General features: G+C 36.8%; 1 protein-coding gene across 1 annotated transcript in view; it reads right to left on the reverse strand.

Annotated features, from left to right (window-relative positions):
* Positions 1 to 313: 313 nt before the first annotated feature.
* The window catches only part of MBP (myelin basic protein), an 87,890-nt gene continuing 70,100 nt past the window's right edge, over positions 314 to 18,103 (reverse strand). Inside the window, exons 4-8 of the mRNA XM_017813226.1 lie at positions 6,400 to 6,507; positions 5,879 to 5,914; positions 5,268 to 5,300; positions 4,166 to 4,288; positions 314 to 2,110 (exon numbers count right to left, since the gene is read on the reverse strand). Of these exons, the coding sequence (XP_017668715.1) occupies positions 2,054 to 2,110; positions 4,166 to 4,288; positions 5,268 to 5,300; positions 5,879 to 5,914; positions 6,400 to 6,507 (357 nt within the window). The 3' untranslated portion in view covers positions 314 to 2,053. The remainder of the gene's footprint in view (positions 2,111 to 4,165; positions 4,289 to 5,267; positions 5,301 to 5,878; positions 5,915 to 6,399; positions 6,508 to 18,103) is intronic.

The following is an 18,103-nucleotide window of genomic DNA, read 5'->3' on the forward strand; positions in this document are numbered from 1 at the left end:
TTGCGCCACACTTGTTCGTGAAGGGCAGGATTTCATTGCCCGTTCATAGACATTTTATGCCTTGCAACATCCCCCTGGTCTGTAGCTGCCGCTGCACAGACACTGGTCTCCCATAAGTCTTGTGTCCAACTGGCAGCTTTCTGGGCCATGCTAAGTCACCAGCAATGGAAGCCTGTATGCAGGCAGCTGGGTCCCAAAGTGTCATTTTCTAGTATCTGAACATTATTCATAAATTGTGGGAGGAAAAAAAATAAATCAAACAGACCTTCATATACATGACCTTTTCCTCTGTAAAAAACAAAACTGGCCCAAGTTTCAAGTTGATTACTTTATTTCAATAATGAATATATTTAAGAGCTGTGTTCCTTTAAGAACAATATGTATTTAAATTAAATCAACTATTACGTTGCAGAGTATACATCTGAATGAAGCTACAATAGAAAAATACACATAGCAACCAGTGTAGGTAATAGAAGATGTAATACTTGTGTGTATGCTTAATGATTTTGGCAGTTTTGTTTTCTTTAGTTTCTATGTATTTTCTATCATTTCATCTTCCATTGCTTCATATTAATGGACACTGATTTAAACCTACAATAGATTTAGATATGAAATGCAATTACATAAATATTTATTGGTAACTTTCACTGGGCACTTATTAGGAATGCAGTTTCAACCTACAAAGCACTAACTGTAGTCTACAATGCATAGGCTAAAACTAAAAAAATAAAATAATTAATCATACACTTAGATGACAGCTTGAAGAAATGGTCAGTTTAAGTAATAAAACAGTGCAATTCAGAAGAGCCTTTTATTTCCCTAAGTGTGGTTGGAAATACAATCGCCACACATTCATTTTAGTAATTCGTGAACAATTAATATCTAAAATCTAACTGAGCTACAGTTTATTTCTATGAGGCAACTACAGTACAACAGTTAAATGTTCACAGTAGTTTACTATGAGTTTCCTTTGGTGCACTGCCCTTAATAGGCATCCAAGTGTTACTCAGGCAAAAGATGAGCTGATCAAATACAACACTGCTGCAATACCAACAGAAAGACTTGAAATTCTAACATGAGATGTGCAGGACTACCTGAGATACCAGTACTGAAGGGCTTTCTTTCAGAAATTAGACTTTTTTGTTTATGTGTTTATTTACTCATTTATTGTACTGCAAAATCAATGCTGTTGCAGCAGAGTTTACGTCAAGCACCAGTGACATCCAGTGGTCACTTGTGCAATCTTAGATGTTTCTCTGGGAATATCCCTTGTTTCATAACATTAGTCTAACTCAAATTTGAAATCCTCTTTCTCTCCCTCATCTACTCTTAATTCTAATGGTTTGGATGCGATGAGCAATTCATGGCATGGAAAGAATTTCCTTATTGCTATTGCTCTGCACCGTATTGATTCTACAACATCTGCCCCCTCCCACATTTCACATACCTTGAACTCCCAGTGTTTGGTAAACCTTTCCATGACTGCCTAATCCTGTTATGAAAATAAATTATTCTGTGAGTGAGAGAAGGAAGATTAAAACCAAATAAAAAACCAAACCAAAAAAAAATCAAAAAAACTATTTGGATAAACAGTCCTTGCAACTTCTGCACATGTTGGGTTTTTTTAACAGCAGTGTCTCAGAAATTCATTAACAGCAGTGCTCAGTGTCCAAGACATTATAACTCTTTATTTGTAATTCTGATATTCACTAAAACGAAACCAGAAGAGTTGAGCTCAAATTAGGTGCTTGGGAGAAATAATAGAGTCCAGCATACAGTTAGGGCATCCTGAAGAAGAACAAGTAAAGTCAGAGATCTTGTTACTTCACATAAAATAAGGAAAACATCTAATAAAGCTACTTTTTATGTTCCTTTCATTCAGCTGTTGGTCAGGGATTGCCAATAGAAGTTTGTATAATGTACTGCATGCAGAACCTAATTGGCATTAAGTAATGGATTGCATCTATCTAGGTAATTGTGGCAGGTGTTATTAATTTTAAGGCAGTTATACTATGAAGCAGAGTACAGGATCCTTGAATGGCATCTTAGAGCTTCAGCGCCTAGCAATTGGTGAACCAGACCGCGATCCAGGTCGGGACCCAGAGCCTCCCTGTGGAGGGAAGAACAGAGTTAGGTTAATTAAAAGTTAATGTGTGTTTGGGGCTATACATTGAAAAACATCAATCTTTAGTGAGTACGACAAAAAGAAGCTAAGAAAAGATAAAAGGGCTGAAACCTGGCCTATTTTTACAAATAATAAGAAAACATCAAACTAGGAGAAAAGAATTGTGACAGTTCATAAACCTGCAATTGAGAAAAGAAGCGGTTTTATAGCAAAGATGATCCAAGCTAAAATTTTGGTGTTTCATTCTTTGGAATTTAAGATTAGGCCAACTGGGTGTCTTGTCCCTTAGCTTTAGCAACTATTTTAGGCAAATCTTGAAGATGTGCTTATGACCACAAATGTGAGATGGTGTGGTAATTGTTACTGTAATCAGGTGATGTCTGAACTGCTTACTTCAAAAAAAAAGGCATGTGTGTACTTTGGGGTTTTGTTTTCTTTATTTATATTCTTCTCATCTTTCAGCGCTGCCTCCCTAGTTTTACAGAACTGTTTCAAGGAAAAATCAGTCTAATTCATTTGGTAGTTCGCTTTTTTTCCTTTCAAAGATATCTTAAAGAGTGGATAACTTTTTTATTGTCAAAGACTCTAGAACTGTATAAAGAAATAGTTGTTAATGCCTCCTGCTGTAAACAATGGGTCTAAATCAAATGGGCCTGAATAGAACTCTGATATGAATTCCACAAGTTATAACGGCTGGGAAAAGACTATCTAAACAGTAGAACTGGTATATGTATCTCTCATATATATATATAAATCCAAGTTAAAGTAGCTGTGATGATTATGCAAAAAAAAAATGAATTTTATTGAGAGATCATTAATGGGTATTTTCAGATGTTCAAATGAAATTTTACAAATAGTGTTAGTATATAGCAATGGAATTATTGATGTATCCAAACTCCACTAAAAACTACAAATGCACAATGTGAAAATTAGACTTAAACGGTAAACATTTGATTTTTACCTGTGCCTCTGAAGAGCTCATTCCTTTTCTTTAATTGCAACATAAGAATTCTTACTACCTCCTTGAAGTTTTCAAGCTGTTGCTCGGTGTTGCATATATTTGAAAAACAACTCTACAGTGGAAGACACATAACCTAAACCGTGTAAGAGATAAAAATGCGGGGTTTGCTACAGGTGAAGGTGCTGTTATGTCTCCTGTTGCAGAGAGGAATAGTAAGAGTCTGAGATTGGGATCTCAGACCTTCCGACTTGAAGGTGACTGCTGGTTGCATTCTTCATGTGCAAATAGTACGGTAGGTGAGTTGTTATGAGTGAATGCTTTACTGCCTTCGAGGGACAATACAGTCTTCGTCAAAGTACCTGCCAGTGGATATGATGTGTCTTTTTCCTGACACAATATGAAAAATCCTCACGACTGACCTTTCTTCCTGTACTGTTTTCATTTATTGGCTGTCTTGGTGGAGCTGTGCTGTGACTTGAAATGGTGATCTGAACCAAATTAAAGATAATCTGACCAAATGTTCATTTTTCATATGACACAGTTTTCCAATTTGCCTGACTTAAGTGGTGTTGCAAGTTGCTGTACTGACATATTGTAGGAGTTCTCCCACCTGGAGTGGGAACAAGCAGGACTGCTCAAGTTGTTATTGCATCTCAGCCAGGTGTATGTGTCCATCACTGCCTTGTACTATCATTCTGAGTTGATCAGTTTGCTTTAATTTTCACTATTCTAGATAATTTAGCAGCAATAAGCTGTGTCACCTCATTTGTCTTCTGTATTCCAGCTCATTTGTGTGTTCAGTAACAACACTGATCCTGGTGCAGGTCTTTGTGGGACTTTGTGGACTTACCTTCTTTCCTGATGGTAACTAACTGTGTATTTTTACCTTTGTTTCCTGTCATGTAAGTAGTCACTAAGCCATGAAATAACCTTCTAGTTTATCCATGCAAATCTAATTACTTCAGAAGCTTTAAGGAAGTGTGGCTGTTTCAAACATGGCAGGTTCTGGAGAGGTTTGGCTTCTCTTTTTCCTGGACTCAATTTTTTTGTACTTAAGAGTAAGTTCAGTTGTACTTTACCAGTTTAAAGATTCTGGAAAGAGTGCCCTGGCCCTCATGATAGGATCCCTTATGTCCCTTGTGAGCAGATTTATGCTCATAGAATTTTCCGCTTCCATATCCTGGCTTGTGTCCTTCACCACCCTGCAAAGAAAGATTTTCATGTATATTGCAAATTGTCACATTCAAATTGTCATATATACATTGTAATCTTTGTTTGTGATCACTGAAATGTAATACTCAAATGAGGAATTTGGAGGTTGTTGGAATAGAACAATCTTTTATGTAATAAACAAGTGAAGAAACAGGTTAGGAAATGATCTGAATAGACTCAAATCTGAGGGAAGCATCAATCTGTAAAAAATGAATTCACAATCAAAAAATGAATACTCGGAAGGTTAACCTGCATGACAAAACTTAAAATGTTTTAATTTCACAAGTTCTAAGATGTCAAACGTATCAGCTAATTTGTGGTGTTCTGATAAGGAAAAAAAAGCTTAATGGCTTGAAGACTTTGGTATTTTGTCTTAAAATGCCAGTAATTTACATGCCATCTTGTATAAAATCAAACCTGTGGTAGAGAAATACAATTTAATTAGTTCTGAGACAACTGTGGAAATAATTCGTCTGGTAACTGTTTAGGCATATCACTTTTTTACTGACAGGGGTTGCAAGGAAAGGTGGGACAAAATACTTGGATTAGTGACAGTGTTAGTTTTGCAGACAGTATAAGAGCAGTTTGAACTGTGGAATAAGCACCTATCCCATCCCAGCCCTCCCTCCCGTTTTTGTCCATCCCAGAAAAAGAAAAATGCAACAGATGAGTCTTCTAGAACTCTTAAAGGAGAGCTTTGCCATGCGTTGGATTTTGCTCCCTTTGTGCTAAAGCAAAAGAAATTATTGCTGCAAGAGCTGTCAAGTTGCTGGATAAGAGCAAGCAACGCAATTACCCATCTTAAAGTGCTGTGGAAGGAGGGAGGAAAGTGGAACGGGAAAAGCAAAATAGCAAAATTGAGACAAAACAAAATTATCACGTTGCCGCAGCAGCTTGAGGCAATGGAGCAAGATATGCTTTGGCCTGGCAAATAAAATGGCTGTTACTGGAAGCACATTCATCACCTACCCAGCTAAATCTGGTGAGGGATAATCCTCTTCCCTGTGCATGCAAGAAATAGAAACAATGACATGATGATCACTATGGAACATAGCATCTGAGTGTGCCATACACAGAAGAAGATGAAAAGGCAGCAAAACGTATTAAATAATGGCCAGATAATGAGGCAGGAGTTGAAAACAAGTCTACAGTCATTTCACAAAGCAAAAAAAAGGTCAAAATTCATTATTGTAATTACAAGAACTGACTTTACTAGCCATGGTTTGTCAGTATTATGTATTGCAAAAGCCAACTGAGCTTAGTAAATATAAGGACAGTTTCTGGTGGGTGAGGCTTGTTTGAAAGCGTTACGTTTTGTTAGTTTATTACATAAAGCAATCACAGCATGAATTGAATATAAAAATCCTTATGAGTGGCTTTGATTTGTCATGCCTCAAGTCAGAAAGTGCATGAGTAAGAGAACCATGGCTTCTGTGTCTTAGGCCCTTGCTTTAAATTACTCCCAATGATACCTGTAGATTTTTACTTAGTGTCATTAAAGACAATGAACCAGGCTTGCAGTTGAATTAGTATGAATTAGCCCATAAATGGATGTTGCTTGAGCCCCTGAAATCGCTTACCTTTGCTTGCATTGGGGGAGGTGTACGGGGTGAGACCTACAAAGCAACATAAAAAAGTTGTAAAATGAAGGCAAAAATAAATTTAGGAAGTCATCAAGCCTTTTGCAAATTATCCAGGAGTTAAAAATTGTAATTGCACTGAGAAGCTCCTCTGCTGTCTTAGGATTTGCCTAGAACACACTGGATTTATGTCTGTCTTTAAGCAGTGATAATTCCTGAATACTGCCAGTGTTGAAGATACAAGGATAAAACCCATATATGATGAAGCTGTATAATTGACATAATTGCTGAAATTTGACCGGGCTAATGGAGAGTTCCACATGCTTTTTTGGTAGCATTACAGTATTGTTTGTGTTCCTAGGTAAAAATTATTTTTGTATTTCAATGGCATAATGAGTGCAAAGGCACAGTACAATTAACGAGGCTCAAAATAAAGAGTAATGATTGGGGAGTGATGGTTGCTGATGGATCCTAAAGAAAATATTTCATTTTACTGCATAACAAGCGAAGGGGAGACTTACAATGTTCTTGAAGAAGTGGACTACAGGGTTGTCATCAACAGGCCGGCCATGCTGAGATCTCTGGGGGATGGACCCGACGTGGTGGCTGACCCTGGCTGCATGTATATCCTGAAAAACAGAGCAGGGATATCACTGAGTCAGCTGGGAAGGACAGATTATCAGTGATGGTATGAAGAGTCGTTTTCACCAGGAATGAAAAGAAGAGAAAAATGCCTTGGGAATGTACAGAGATTGCACCCTAAAGTTGTCAGTGCTATGAAATGGCAAATACAGAGTGTGTATATGGACATATGTTGTGCATACATATGGATGCACGTTTTTAACATTACAGCTCAGTGTGGAATTAAGCCTGTTACTGGAAAGTTTAGGTAGCAGAAACCTTTTAATTTTACCTAAGTAGGGAACTTTTCTTGAGGAGGATAGTAGAATGTCATTTTAGAAATTAAACCAGAAATAGAAAAAAACCTTAAAATTATGTTGGGTCATTTTTCATGGTAGAGCAGGAATACGTCATGTATCGTTTCTCAGTTCCCAAAGACTACATAACATAACACTGTAAGAACAATGTGTTGGTTTTTTTTAGAATAAGGAAATCAAGTGAGGCCGACAATACTTTCTATTTTCAGTAGGGCTTCCTGGGCAAGTGTCCAAATTAAGTCAGATATATTGTTTATAAGATTGATCTCCATAGGAGAAAAAAGCAACCAGTGTAGAGAAGTTCAGCTGGTTTTTATCAGGGTTGTTTTTTTGCCTGCTGATGATGTGTAGATACTGTTTTAAAAGCAGGAAATTCTAAGTTTTATGGGATCTGTTGGATCTCCGCAGTGTCAGGCAGGCAGCCCTACTTATACTTCTGCAGCAGTTTCTGCTTTGTCACTAGTTCCAGTGTTGCCAAAATATCCTCTGTGGCCATGATTAGGAAGAGAGAGCCAGTAAGCTGCCAACAGGTGTTTAGGGCAAGTTACTTCAGCCATGTGTTTGTCTTGTTAATGTACATTCAAGTCGCCCATTGCTTTGCCTTTGAAACCAGCTGACTGCCTTGTCATTAGGATAAATAACATGATAAGTGCCAGATCTGAACATCCATCATTAGCAGCAGAAACTGGTTACCATCCAACTGCACAACTATTACAGTGTGTGAAGCAGAGAACTTTAAAATCAGATTTGATTGCCTGTGGGCTGTGGATTGCCACAGGCATGGAGAAAAGCTGGCATAATAGGGTTTTAGAGTTTAGATCAGGTTGAGTTTCTTGAATTTGGCATTCTGATCAATTATTGGGTGATATCAACTTGGCTTATTGAAAAGGTCATTATGCTGTAAATACAAAGTTTCTTCTGCCTGCAGTGCCAAACATCATCACTCTTTGATTGTCTCCCCTTTTAATGTGAATGAAGCAGTAGCAAATCTAAAGTAATTTTTAATTACTGTTCTGAGTGAGTTTAAACAATGTGTTTCCTGATGTTACAAATAAAGTGCTTTCATTTAATCTTGTCATCAGCAAACATCATATGTCTTCAGGATCTTTGATATTATTCTCAATTTGTGACAGGTAATTTACATGTTTCCTTTCAATTCACTGTTGGAATTACTCTTTCACCTGTAGTTTGTTTGTTCAGGTTTTGGATCCTAGGGGCAGAGAGCAAAATCCAGTGGTGTTTTTCTGATCTTGCTCGTATTTATGTAATAACTGATATCTATAGGTGTTAAAAGGTAAATTAGAACGGATTCAGAATGAAAAGAGAAAATATATCTGGTTTATCCTGCTAGGATAGGTTACTGGGATGGTGTGATACCAGTGGACTTTTTTGAATGAAATCATCCAGTAGTCATTATACATTTCATTAATACATTCAGATCATCACCATTTATCTTTAAATATTCTTTAAGTGCTTGGCCTTAAATGATATTCTTATTAAAACCTAATAGGAATAGAGAAGAGCAACCATATTTTAGGAAGGGATGAAATTTACTTCCTATTTCTTTGTATTACTGGTCTCTATTGCCCAGCAGCTGCAGCGAGTTCTCCCTGCATCTCTCACAATGTTGTAAGGAATTTCAGTCTTGAAGGCATTGCCAATAGAAAGTATCCTTGGCTTCCATATCTATGTATTTTGAAATGCCCTTGCAAAGTATAAGTTGAATTCAGAGCCCTTGGGTAGTGCTGGTGAAGTTTAAAATGGAGATGCCTCTGTTTGTGCCCTTAAAGAAAATTTAAACATACAATAATTTTTCAGTAACTGAATGGGAGAACACTCAGCTTTTCCCATTCCCAGTTATGGTTATGTTTGACCTTAATAAAGGATCCCTACTAAGTCAACTCTGCTGTACATTCAAAAAAGCCAAAAACAACCCTTAGGCTCAATTATCTTAATAGATAAAATTTGCCAGTACTGGAAATCTAAGCAGTAATTGGGAGATCTTATGACACAAATGCAGTTTGCAACTTCACTGTGAAATTATTAGTTTTAAAGATTAATAATGTAACTAAGAATTCTTAAAAAGACACGTAAAATCTCCACAGTTATCCTGTCACGCGGAGTGATTCAATATTGCAATGTTTTGCAGTCTTTTCTGGTGCTGCAGAGGAAGGTTGCACTGGTTTACTCTGTCACCTACCTTAGGCATGTCAGCCAAAAAGAGAAAGAGTAACTGTGAATACAATGCAAAGAAAACATGCAGGTATTTTAAGTCTCAACGTTAGTTGGCATGGCATTCCCTGTATTAGCCATCTACTTTCACATCAGACTAATTACATTTACTGGCACAACCTGTATTAATACCTTGAAGGAGCTAGAAATAAAAAAAAAAAAAAATTAAAAAAAATTGCAACTTCTTTAACAGTATGTGCTCCACTTGGTGTTTTCTGCAAGATTATTACATTTCCAATTTACCTGTAGATACCCGTGTGTGTGTGTATGTGTGTGTACTAGTATATATATATATATATATGTATATATATGCACACTTTTCGGTGTTGTGCAACAGCTGACTCCAGGTATAAAAAGTATAAAAATTGTTGTTAAGCAGGCTTGTATTTAGTGATGAAATCCCATGAAATCCATCCCTGACTTCGCTTGCTATAAACACGGTATGTCAGATCTTGCAACTCATTAAGGGAGACTTTTAAATGCATATTATAAGCTGTCAATGGGAGCTCTCATCCTCCACAAGGGGATTGCTTATAGCTGAAGATCCCATATATGTGTAAATAGAAACATAAAGCTCTAACTCCTACTCAGTTTGTTATAAGCTTTAGTGACAATAACAGTATTAAAATACTTTGGGTTGGGAGTACTTGCATTTACAGCTTTTTTTCAATCCCCTTCAGTTATCACTGTTAAGTGGTTTTGTTGCCTACTTTAGGATGTGAGATGAAAATCTAAACACATCCTATGTTGTTTCTCTACTGGCAAAATCCAAATACATATGAAATAAGAAATAGCTGATTTAAAATGTAGTCAAACTAAGTAAAGATTTTTGACATTCATAAGAATGAAAAACAACATTTCCTTGGTCCAATGGATTTTCTTCACAAGATGCCCAGTGAGTCAGTGTGCATGAATTTAAAAGAAATCATAAAAAAATCAACAAATTCTAGATTCATATAGACATGAAAAGTACATTTAGATTTAGAAAACCAAACTGTTCCGCAACCTACAGGATGTAATGCTTACCCAGCCCCATCCCCCCAACTAAGACATTTTCAACCATACTGGTAGACTAAAATTAGCTTTTAAACATCAAGTGATGAAACACCTCTCATCAGGTGAGAGGCTGAAAAGGCTGAAAGATTATTTGTAAGCTACTCAGCTGATTTTGTATTAGTCCTCGAAATGGATTCCGAATCCAGACTCTAAGGAAATTCCTATCCAGGTTTGAATTTCTGTAGTTAGTACCACTTCGAAACAGTATGCTGAACAGGAATTGAGACACATCCTTTCAGTAAGTCTTATTCGGCGTTTACATTTTGGTTTTTGTTTTTTTTTTTTTTTTTAATGAGGAAATTTTATTATATAGTTTGACTAGAACAATCTGACAGGCACTTGAATATAGAAGTGGCTTCATCTTGGAATTTGGAGGGGCTTTGTGTTCCTGGGCGTAGCTGGCACTGTGTCAGAGCCCTCCAGTGCTACTAACCCAGCCTCTCATCAGGCAGGAACAGAACATACAGCACGTGTCATGTGAGGATGTATTTTTCAGTGCTTATTCTAGTAGTAATATAATTTCTGTGAACATGCACTACTAAACCAGAGCTGTGTTATACTGGTGTCATTGCTTCAATCTTCATTCATGTACAACCCAAGTACCAATTTACTCTTTGTGACGGTGTTTGTTCCAGGCTGTTCACAGCTTGCTGATCTGTTAAAAAAAGCAATGTGGATACCGACATCTTCCCCACTGGCTGGTCTGATGGTGCCATTATAGTTAATTACCAAATTCAGCAGGCTTTTCTAATCGCTTTAAAAAAAATGGGCCACACATCCTTGTAATGGTACTGGTAATTTTTACTAATGTGGAAATTAAGACAGAAATGAAATTACTTGCTCAAATTGCCCTTACAGAGGACAATTGGCAGCAAGAGAGATGTAGAGTACAGGAGATTCTGCCTTCCAGAGTTGTGTGGGATTGTTAATACAATCTTTGTCTAGAAATAGGTGATAAAAAACAAAGAGGAAGAATTCTTACCAGAGCGATGGGAATAACAAACATGTCAGTAAAGACTAGAGATGACTGAAAAGTAAGAAATGCAAGGAAGATAAGAAAGATGGCATGAAGGAGGAAACAATAGAGAACACCATCAAGAGAGGCGCCAGTTGATAATTCAGAACCACATTTCCCTATAACACACTTATTCTTAGTGCCTTGTTCACAAATTAGCAGGTGAAAGAATTACTGGAGAAAAAAAGAAGAATCAAGACAGTTGTTCAGGAGAGAAATTCTCATTTATGATGGAACCAGAGTGAGAGACCAGTGCCATCATACCTTCTGGGTTTTTGCCCATGACCTCTTTATTCCATTGTTGTGACACTTGATAAATGATTTTAGAGGCACAACCCAATGCTTTAATTTGCCTTTTCTTTTCTGAAGCATTTTTCTGCCCAGCATAAATCATGTCATTCAAATATTTTTCATGACAGACGTTCTTTATCTGCTTGGACAGAGCCTGTGGTGCATATTCAGTATTGTCCTCTGTGTTGTTTATCAAGCTGGTATTGATGGTGTAGATCAAACCTTGTTGAAATGATCCATGGCTTGTGTGGGGGGTTTTTTGGCTGAGTTTTTGGTTTTGTTTGGTGGGTTTTTTTGAGAATGATCACTCCAGCAAAAAAGAGACTTTGGCTAGTATTCTCAGAGTAGCTTCTGCTACCAGCAGATTTCACAGCATTAAGGACTTAACTGTACATGGTCAAGATACAGAAGCATCCTAGAGCAGTATTCACCATGATAAATTTCTACTGATCACCTGTATATATATTTGGTGGAGATGCATCTGTTTGTTGGTGCTGCTACAGTGAAAGAATGTAACATTGTGGATATGGCTATTGGTAAGAAAGCAGAAATTTCTAAATATTTCAAAAAGTCCTGTTTTCGTTTCATATAGTCATGAAACTCTTAGAATGAACAAGATAGGAATTTTTAGGGAAACAAAAATATAAATACCAGGTGCACACTATCCCTTTATAGCTGCTGACCAGAAATAAAGAGGAGAAAAAAACCTTCATTTCTGGAAATAAACATTTCATCTCTCAGACTGCACACACTCACCCACCCACAAAGTATTTTATCAGTTCTCAACTTCGAAGGGACTGGCCCAATTTTATTTCTTTTCTGCCTTCAGTAGGTAAGCAAATAACAAGCTAAACTCTTGTACAGGTTGTTAAAAGTACTATTGCCTGTATCAGCACAACTTGGAGAGAGCGTAACAGTAAGGAGAGTTTACTATTACAAAAAAATTAGACGTGGCATGGTTAATAGCTTATTTCTTTTAACAAATACTGTCACTCTGAGGTAAAAATTCCAACAATAGAGTTAGTATAAAATAAGGAAGACAGATCACCCCAAACCTAAGGCTTGTACAGCTTCCAAGGCACATTAATTGTATGATATATCATCAGAAATGAAAAGGTAGATGCATCATAAGCAAAAAGTTAAAGAGAGCTAAGGCTCATCTTGGGTCTGCAGAAGTAATTCTGTGTTTTACAAATGTTTTTAAAATTGCTTTGTAAGAAATTCAGTTAAATCACCTGAAAATGCAGTGGACGATTTTTTGTGCAGCTCAAAATGAAACCAAGTAACTTGTGAGAGAAATAAGTAACAGAACATGTCTAACAGGAGACCATTTCAGGAACAACATAAGATATTTTGCATGACTACACAAGATGAAAGCCAGAATTGTCACTAATGGTATGTGATGACAGAGGTATAAAACAAAGTCAGTGGGAAAAAAAAATGCTTTTGTCTCAGTTTTCTATTGGGCAGTGTTTACCATGGTACAATCTCAAAACAACTGAAGAACAAAAACATTAATTTTAGCGTCATAAAATGTCAGTTGCTAAGGACAATGCAGTACTTCCTTTACAAGGAAATAATATATGTGATGGGAAAAAAACCCAATATAACAGATTTTAGTCTAAAACTGTTTCTTTTTTATCAAATTGGTTCATCTGCAGAGAAATAAACAGATGGAGAAAAATTCAATGTTAGGTAGAGAAATACCTCATGTTACATTTTCACTAGATCTATTTGACCTTCTCCCTGCCCCTCCCACTTGTTTAAACAAACACACCCCCACCTCCATATATAGTAGTAAAATTAAATCCAGACCTTACTCTCAGCTGGGGTGTGGGGCCCTGCAGGTGAAAATGAGAGGAATTGTTGAGAACAGCCAAGGCCAGTTACTACCAAAAGACCCAAAAGCTGGCCCTCCAGCAGCCATGCCATCAAGCTGAGGCCCAGGCAAAGTGCACCAGCAAGCCTGGAACTTCACCAAGTGCTCAAAAGAATCCTTTGCACTCTTCTTCAGCTCCCACTTAAACTTGTTGTTATTACTACTACTATTATTATTATATCATACCTGTGGGATAGAAGACTCTAGAAAAAGTTAGGCAAAAACTGTACTGAAATATCCTGTTTGTTAGAAGTTCAATGAAAGGGGGAAACCTTTTGATGCAAACTGATTAGAAACAGAGACCTTTAAAATGCTTCAGTTGATTAATGTGTATTTTAGCGTGAACATGTTGCTAACACATTTCTGATTTTAAGAGGCAAAAAGAGACCATATAAAAGACAGTAAAAGCAGTGAAGTGATTGGCTTTTCCTGTCTGCCCAGTCATGATTTTCTCTTTAACTTGTAATACAAATCAGCAAGCCCCAAATACTTTGTCCCATTTCTGAACAAACTTTGCCATGCAGCTGCTGCCAGATTGAGAACAAAGCATCACTAATACTTCACCAAAAGTTAGTGCTTGCATTTCTAAGCATCACTTACAGAGCATTTACTTGGTCCAACTCCCAAATTCATTTAGTTTGTAATAATCGCTTTAAGCAGTAATTTCCTTGAAAATGCAAGTTCCAGTACATTAAATAATGTGTTAACTATTAGGCATGAATAACATGTACATGGCCATACGTGTGTTAAATGAACATGTCAAAATCAATCCTATGTAATGTTGGCTCCTAAGTGTACTCACCTGTTAATACTTTCTGGTTTTGTATGGGTGACAATTTTTTAAACCAGACAGATGTAAAGCGCTCAGAGGTTCTACCACTGCACAAACTAAATGAGATTCAAACTGGCAGTTCTGATACATTAATTCATGTTTAGGTATTCATCATTCATTAGTACCTGCTACAAACAAGAGGCCAGATTCAGTTCCCATTACCATAAAGCAAGAACATCAGATTTAGGAGCTTCAGTTATTCAAAAACCTAGTCCTTTCCTTCCAGAAGGCAACCTCTTTTTATTTCTGTCCAATGAACTGTCTCAGCTGAATTTTGGAGAAGAGCATACAGCCTCTTTTAATGATCTGAAAACCCATCATGTACAAGTAGTAGTTTGTTGCAACTTCTGTTAATGGATTAAAGCATTTAAAACAAATTAAATCATTAGTACACCGGTTGTTGTGATATAAACAGTTTAATGAATACATAAAGCACATATAAAGCAAAAGATTAAAACAAAATTATTGTTACAACCACCATAAACTATATAAAAATATTTTTTACAAGCACACTGCTTGCACAGCAGGTTTTACAAAACAGAGTATCACGAGCAATACCACTCCCTGAAAATTGAGACTTGGAAATAAAAATCACAGTAAGTATTAACTTAAATCAATGCGAGTCTGACTAGTATACAATGTGATTTAACTCCTTTTCAAATTCTTCACCGTGCTGTAGTATACATTAAAGCGTCCACAGCAAATGTATATAGAGTTCAAGTGCAAGAAAAGAAAAATTATTAAATTATTCTGATTAATTTATCTCTCCCTGGCATTATTTAAAACTGTGGTTCCTAAACTTTTTGCCTGTGCATATCTATTGCAACCATTTTTGTAGATCCCTGTTCCAGCAACTGCTTAACTTAGGAGTGGGTTTGGAACTGTTGTTTCAGAAATTCTGATCCCAAACCCTGATTCTGCTCAAGATGAGAAGAATTTCAGCCCAGTGCTCCTCATACCTTTTATCTGTCTATAGGATGGAGAAGCCCCATCTCTTTCCATATTCCTTGCATCCAGACACACAGATATTGGGAAAGAAATATAGGAGCAAGGCTTCATACAGGCAACAGAAGACCTTTACAAGATTGCATACAAAACTGAAGCAAAATGTATAAGAAAAATTGATTTAATCTTTCACTAAGTCTGGTCTTAGCCTGTTGTTTACTGTCACACACAATATTTTGGTTTGTTGCATCTGTGTCACAAACGTAGTTTAAAGTTTAGTACGTTAATGCATAATGTTAAACCAGGACAGAAAAGTTCTTGTTTCACAATCCAAACTTTAGTAGGAAAAAAAAAAAAAATCATAAACAAAAGAATTACAAAAGCATAAAAAGCAGCATCAAAGAAACAAAATAGCAGTCAGTACATACTGAAGTTGAATACAGGCTAGAATCTAGGAGGCACAGTAAACATTTGATCATTTTAACAAACTTGCTTAGACGCTTTACAAATGTTTAGATAAATATTCTATAAAGATTAGGAAGGAAATAATTTATCCTTATGCTATTCTCTCTTGCATGCTTTTTAAAATGTCTGCACCACAGTTTCTTTCTGTCACCATTTTAAATTCTTCTTTAGTACAATTAAATTTGAGCTGTGCACAACAGCAGTTTTGTTTGGAATATTCTGTCTTAATTTTTTTTCTTAAAAGTACAAAATTCAAGCTGATTTTGCTTGACTTTGGGCTATCCAAAAATATTGATGGGGATGGGACTGGGGGAACAAGGGCCACTGTGCTTACTGTCCCTTAGAGAAGGGGTATTTCTGTACATTCCAGTATTTCTATTTTTAACAACTCCCATGCACTCTTAATTTAACTTCAGAATTGCAGGGTAAGGGAGAACCTGTTCCATAGGAGTAGAGGAGGCCATGAAACAGTCCCAGCATTGTTCCTACCCCACCTTTCTGTACACAATAGTGAATATTATTCATTAACATGTTTCTTAGCCATGGCTGCAAGAAGAAAATGCCTCCACAAAGAATTTATGTGTTTTGCTTGAATGTCAGCCCTAAATCTGTACAAAGAGCAAGTGTTGTCTTTGCATTCCAGTGCTTGCTGGTGTGGGTAGTGGAGATATACACTCCCACTGGGGCATGGACTGGCTGAAAAATTAAAATTACAAGAAAGGCAGCTGCAGAATTGCTTTGAAATGCTTCAAAATAAATCAAAAACAAGTGCAAGCAAATGAACTGTGCAGCTCTAGGAACTTTTGCATTTCACGCCTTTGAAAGTCATCCTTTAAGGTGCTTTTCTTGATCTTATTTACCAAAGACCTGTTTACTTAATGGAGTCTGGAAACTGCCAAGGGACTTCATTCTATTTGAAGTCATCCATGAACACCATCTATCAGTAGTCATACTCAACAAAATTCAGCAAATGACAACAACTATTTAGGGTTTAAGCACAAGTAAGACTATTAGCCATCTGGATTTCCCCTGTGTACACATGTATAAATAAATGACAACACAAGGCTTCCTTGATACAAGAAACCAAAAGGCATTGTTTCAAAGGCTAAATAAATAATAGTTGAAACAACTGTTGCGCCACTTGCTCAATACTTTCTACACTGCCCTCCCATGAGAGAACTTCCTAGGAATGTTTCCTAGGACATGCATCAATATTATCATTGTGTGGAACAGTACTAGAGATGCTTTGGCATTGAAGTCCTAATGTGATTGACTTTTGCCAAGATAATAAAATTTCTCTGGGCTTCCAGCTCAGATCTGCAAGTCAGGACTCTGTAACACTACGTGTAGTTGCTCTTAAGAAAAATAAAAAAGTACTTCTGGTAGGTAAAAAAAATATGTTAGAATTGTCCATAATTCTGTACTGTTTTGCAGACATTTAAGTGCTTCAAATAGCACTTTACTGAACAGCAACAGAGATAAAAGGGATGATCTCCTGCCCTCTCATACATAATTATGTAGAGATCTGTAGAGAATCATAGCAATCTTGTTCATGCCAAAGGATAAAATACATAGTTTGTACAACTCACAGTCATTTTTTTAGCCATTACTTCTAAAAAGTGAGTTGGCTGGTTTGATTTATTGCCAAGCAGGAACGTACATACCTCTGTGTATTCCGTATGCAGAATCTAACTTTTTGGTATTGTTTCCTTTGTGTACAAAGAACATTTCATATACTATTTTTCACTGAGTAACACAGTACATGAATAAAACAGCAAGAGTTGAGCTAGCCAACCAGGTTCCAGAAAATAACAGTGTTGGGAACAGCCTCTGATATTTGCAGAAACTGCTTGTTGCATGTATGAACATTACATACCTACAGAAACAACTGCCTGGTTGCTAAAACTGTCAGCAGCATTACAGGCCCCAGTTTGTAAATGTGAACAATGAAAAGAACAAAACACACAGCTTGCTTAGTACTGGCTACCAAGTGTGAGAAGCTGCTGGTTTTATGTTTCTAGAGTATTTTTCATCCAGTGGTCTCTACATTACAACAGCTCTTCAGGGAAGGGCTATTGTACATTGTGGAGCTTCCAGGTGTGGAGCTGTGAAGTACACTGACAGCCTGCAGCTGTTGTACCACCACAAATCAGTTTTACACCACAGAGTAGTACGTACTCTGTCCCAGTGTAAAATTATAAGACAGCACATATCACAGGTTAGAAATACTGCATAGACCTCAAAGGTTGTCAAAGGTTATTCATGGGCCCAGTCAGCAATTATAAGCATTGCTTTTTGCAACACACAACTTAAGCAACTACAATAAATTCAGCTAAAAGAAGGTTTTACAGCCCTACAGCAGTTCCATTAAAATACTTATGTAGTGTGTGGACACACGAACACAAGATTCCACTTATCATTTATGTGGCAAAGCATACAGCAAAAATATCTTAAACTTTGCCACTTGAGTAATAGTGAACTAATATGCCAGCTGCATAATTTATCAGAGGAGGCAGGTTAACACTGGAAAAGGAAAGAATTCAATTAATAGCCTTTCATCAATACCTGGAAG

Source organism: Lepidothrix coronata, unplaced genomic scaffold, assembly GCF_001604755.1.
Source record: "Lepidothrix coronata isolate B3197 unplaced genomic scaffold, Lepidothrix_coronata-1.0 Scaffold40, whole genome shotgun sequence".
NCBI classification, from domain to species: Eukaryota; Metazoa; Chordata; class Aves; order Passeriformes; family Pipridae; genus Lepidothrix; species Lepidothrix coronata.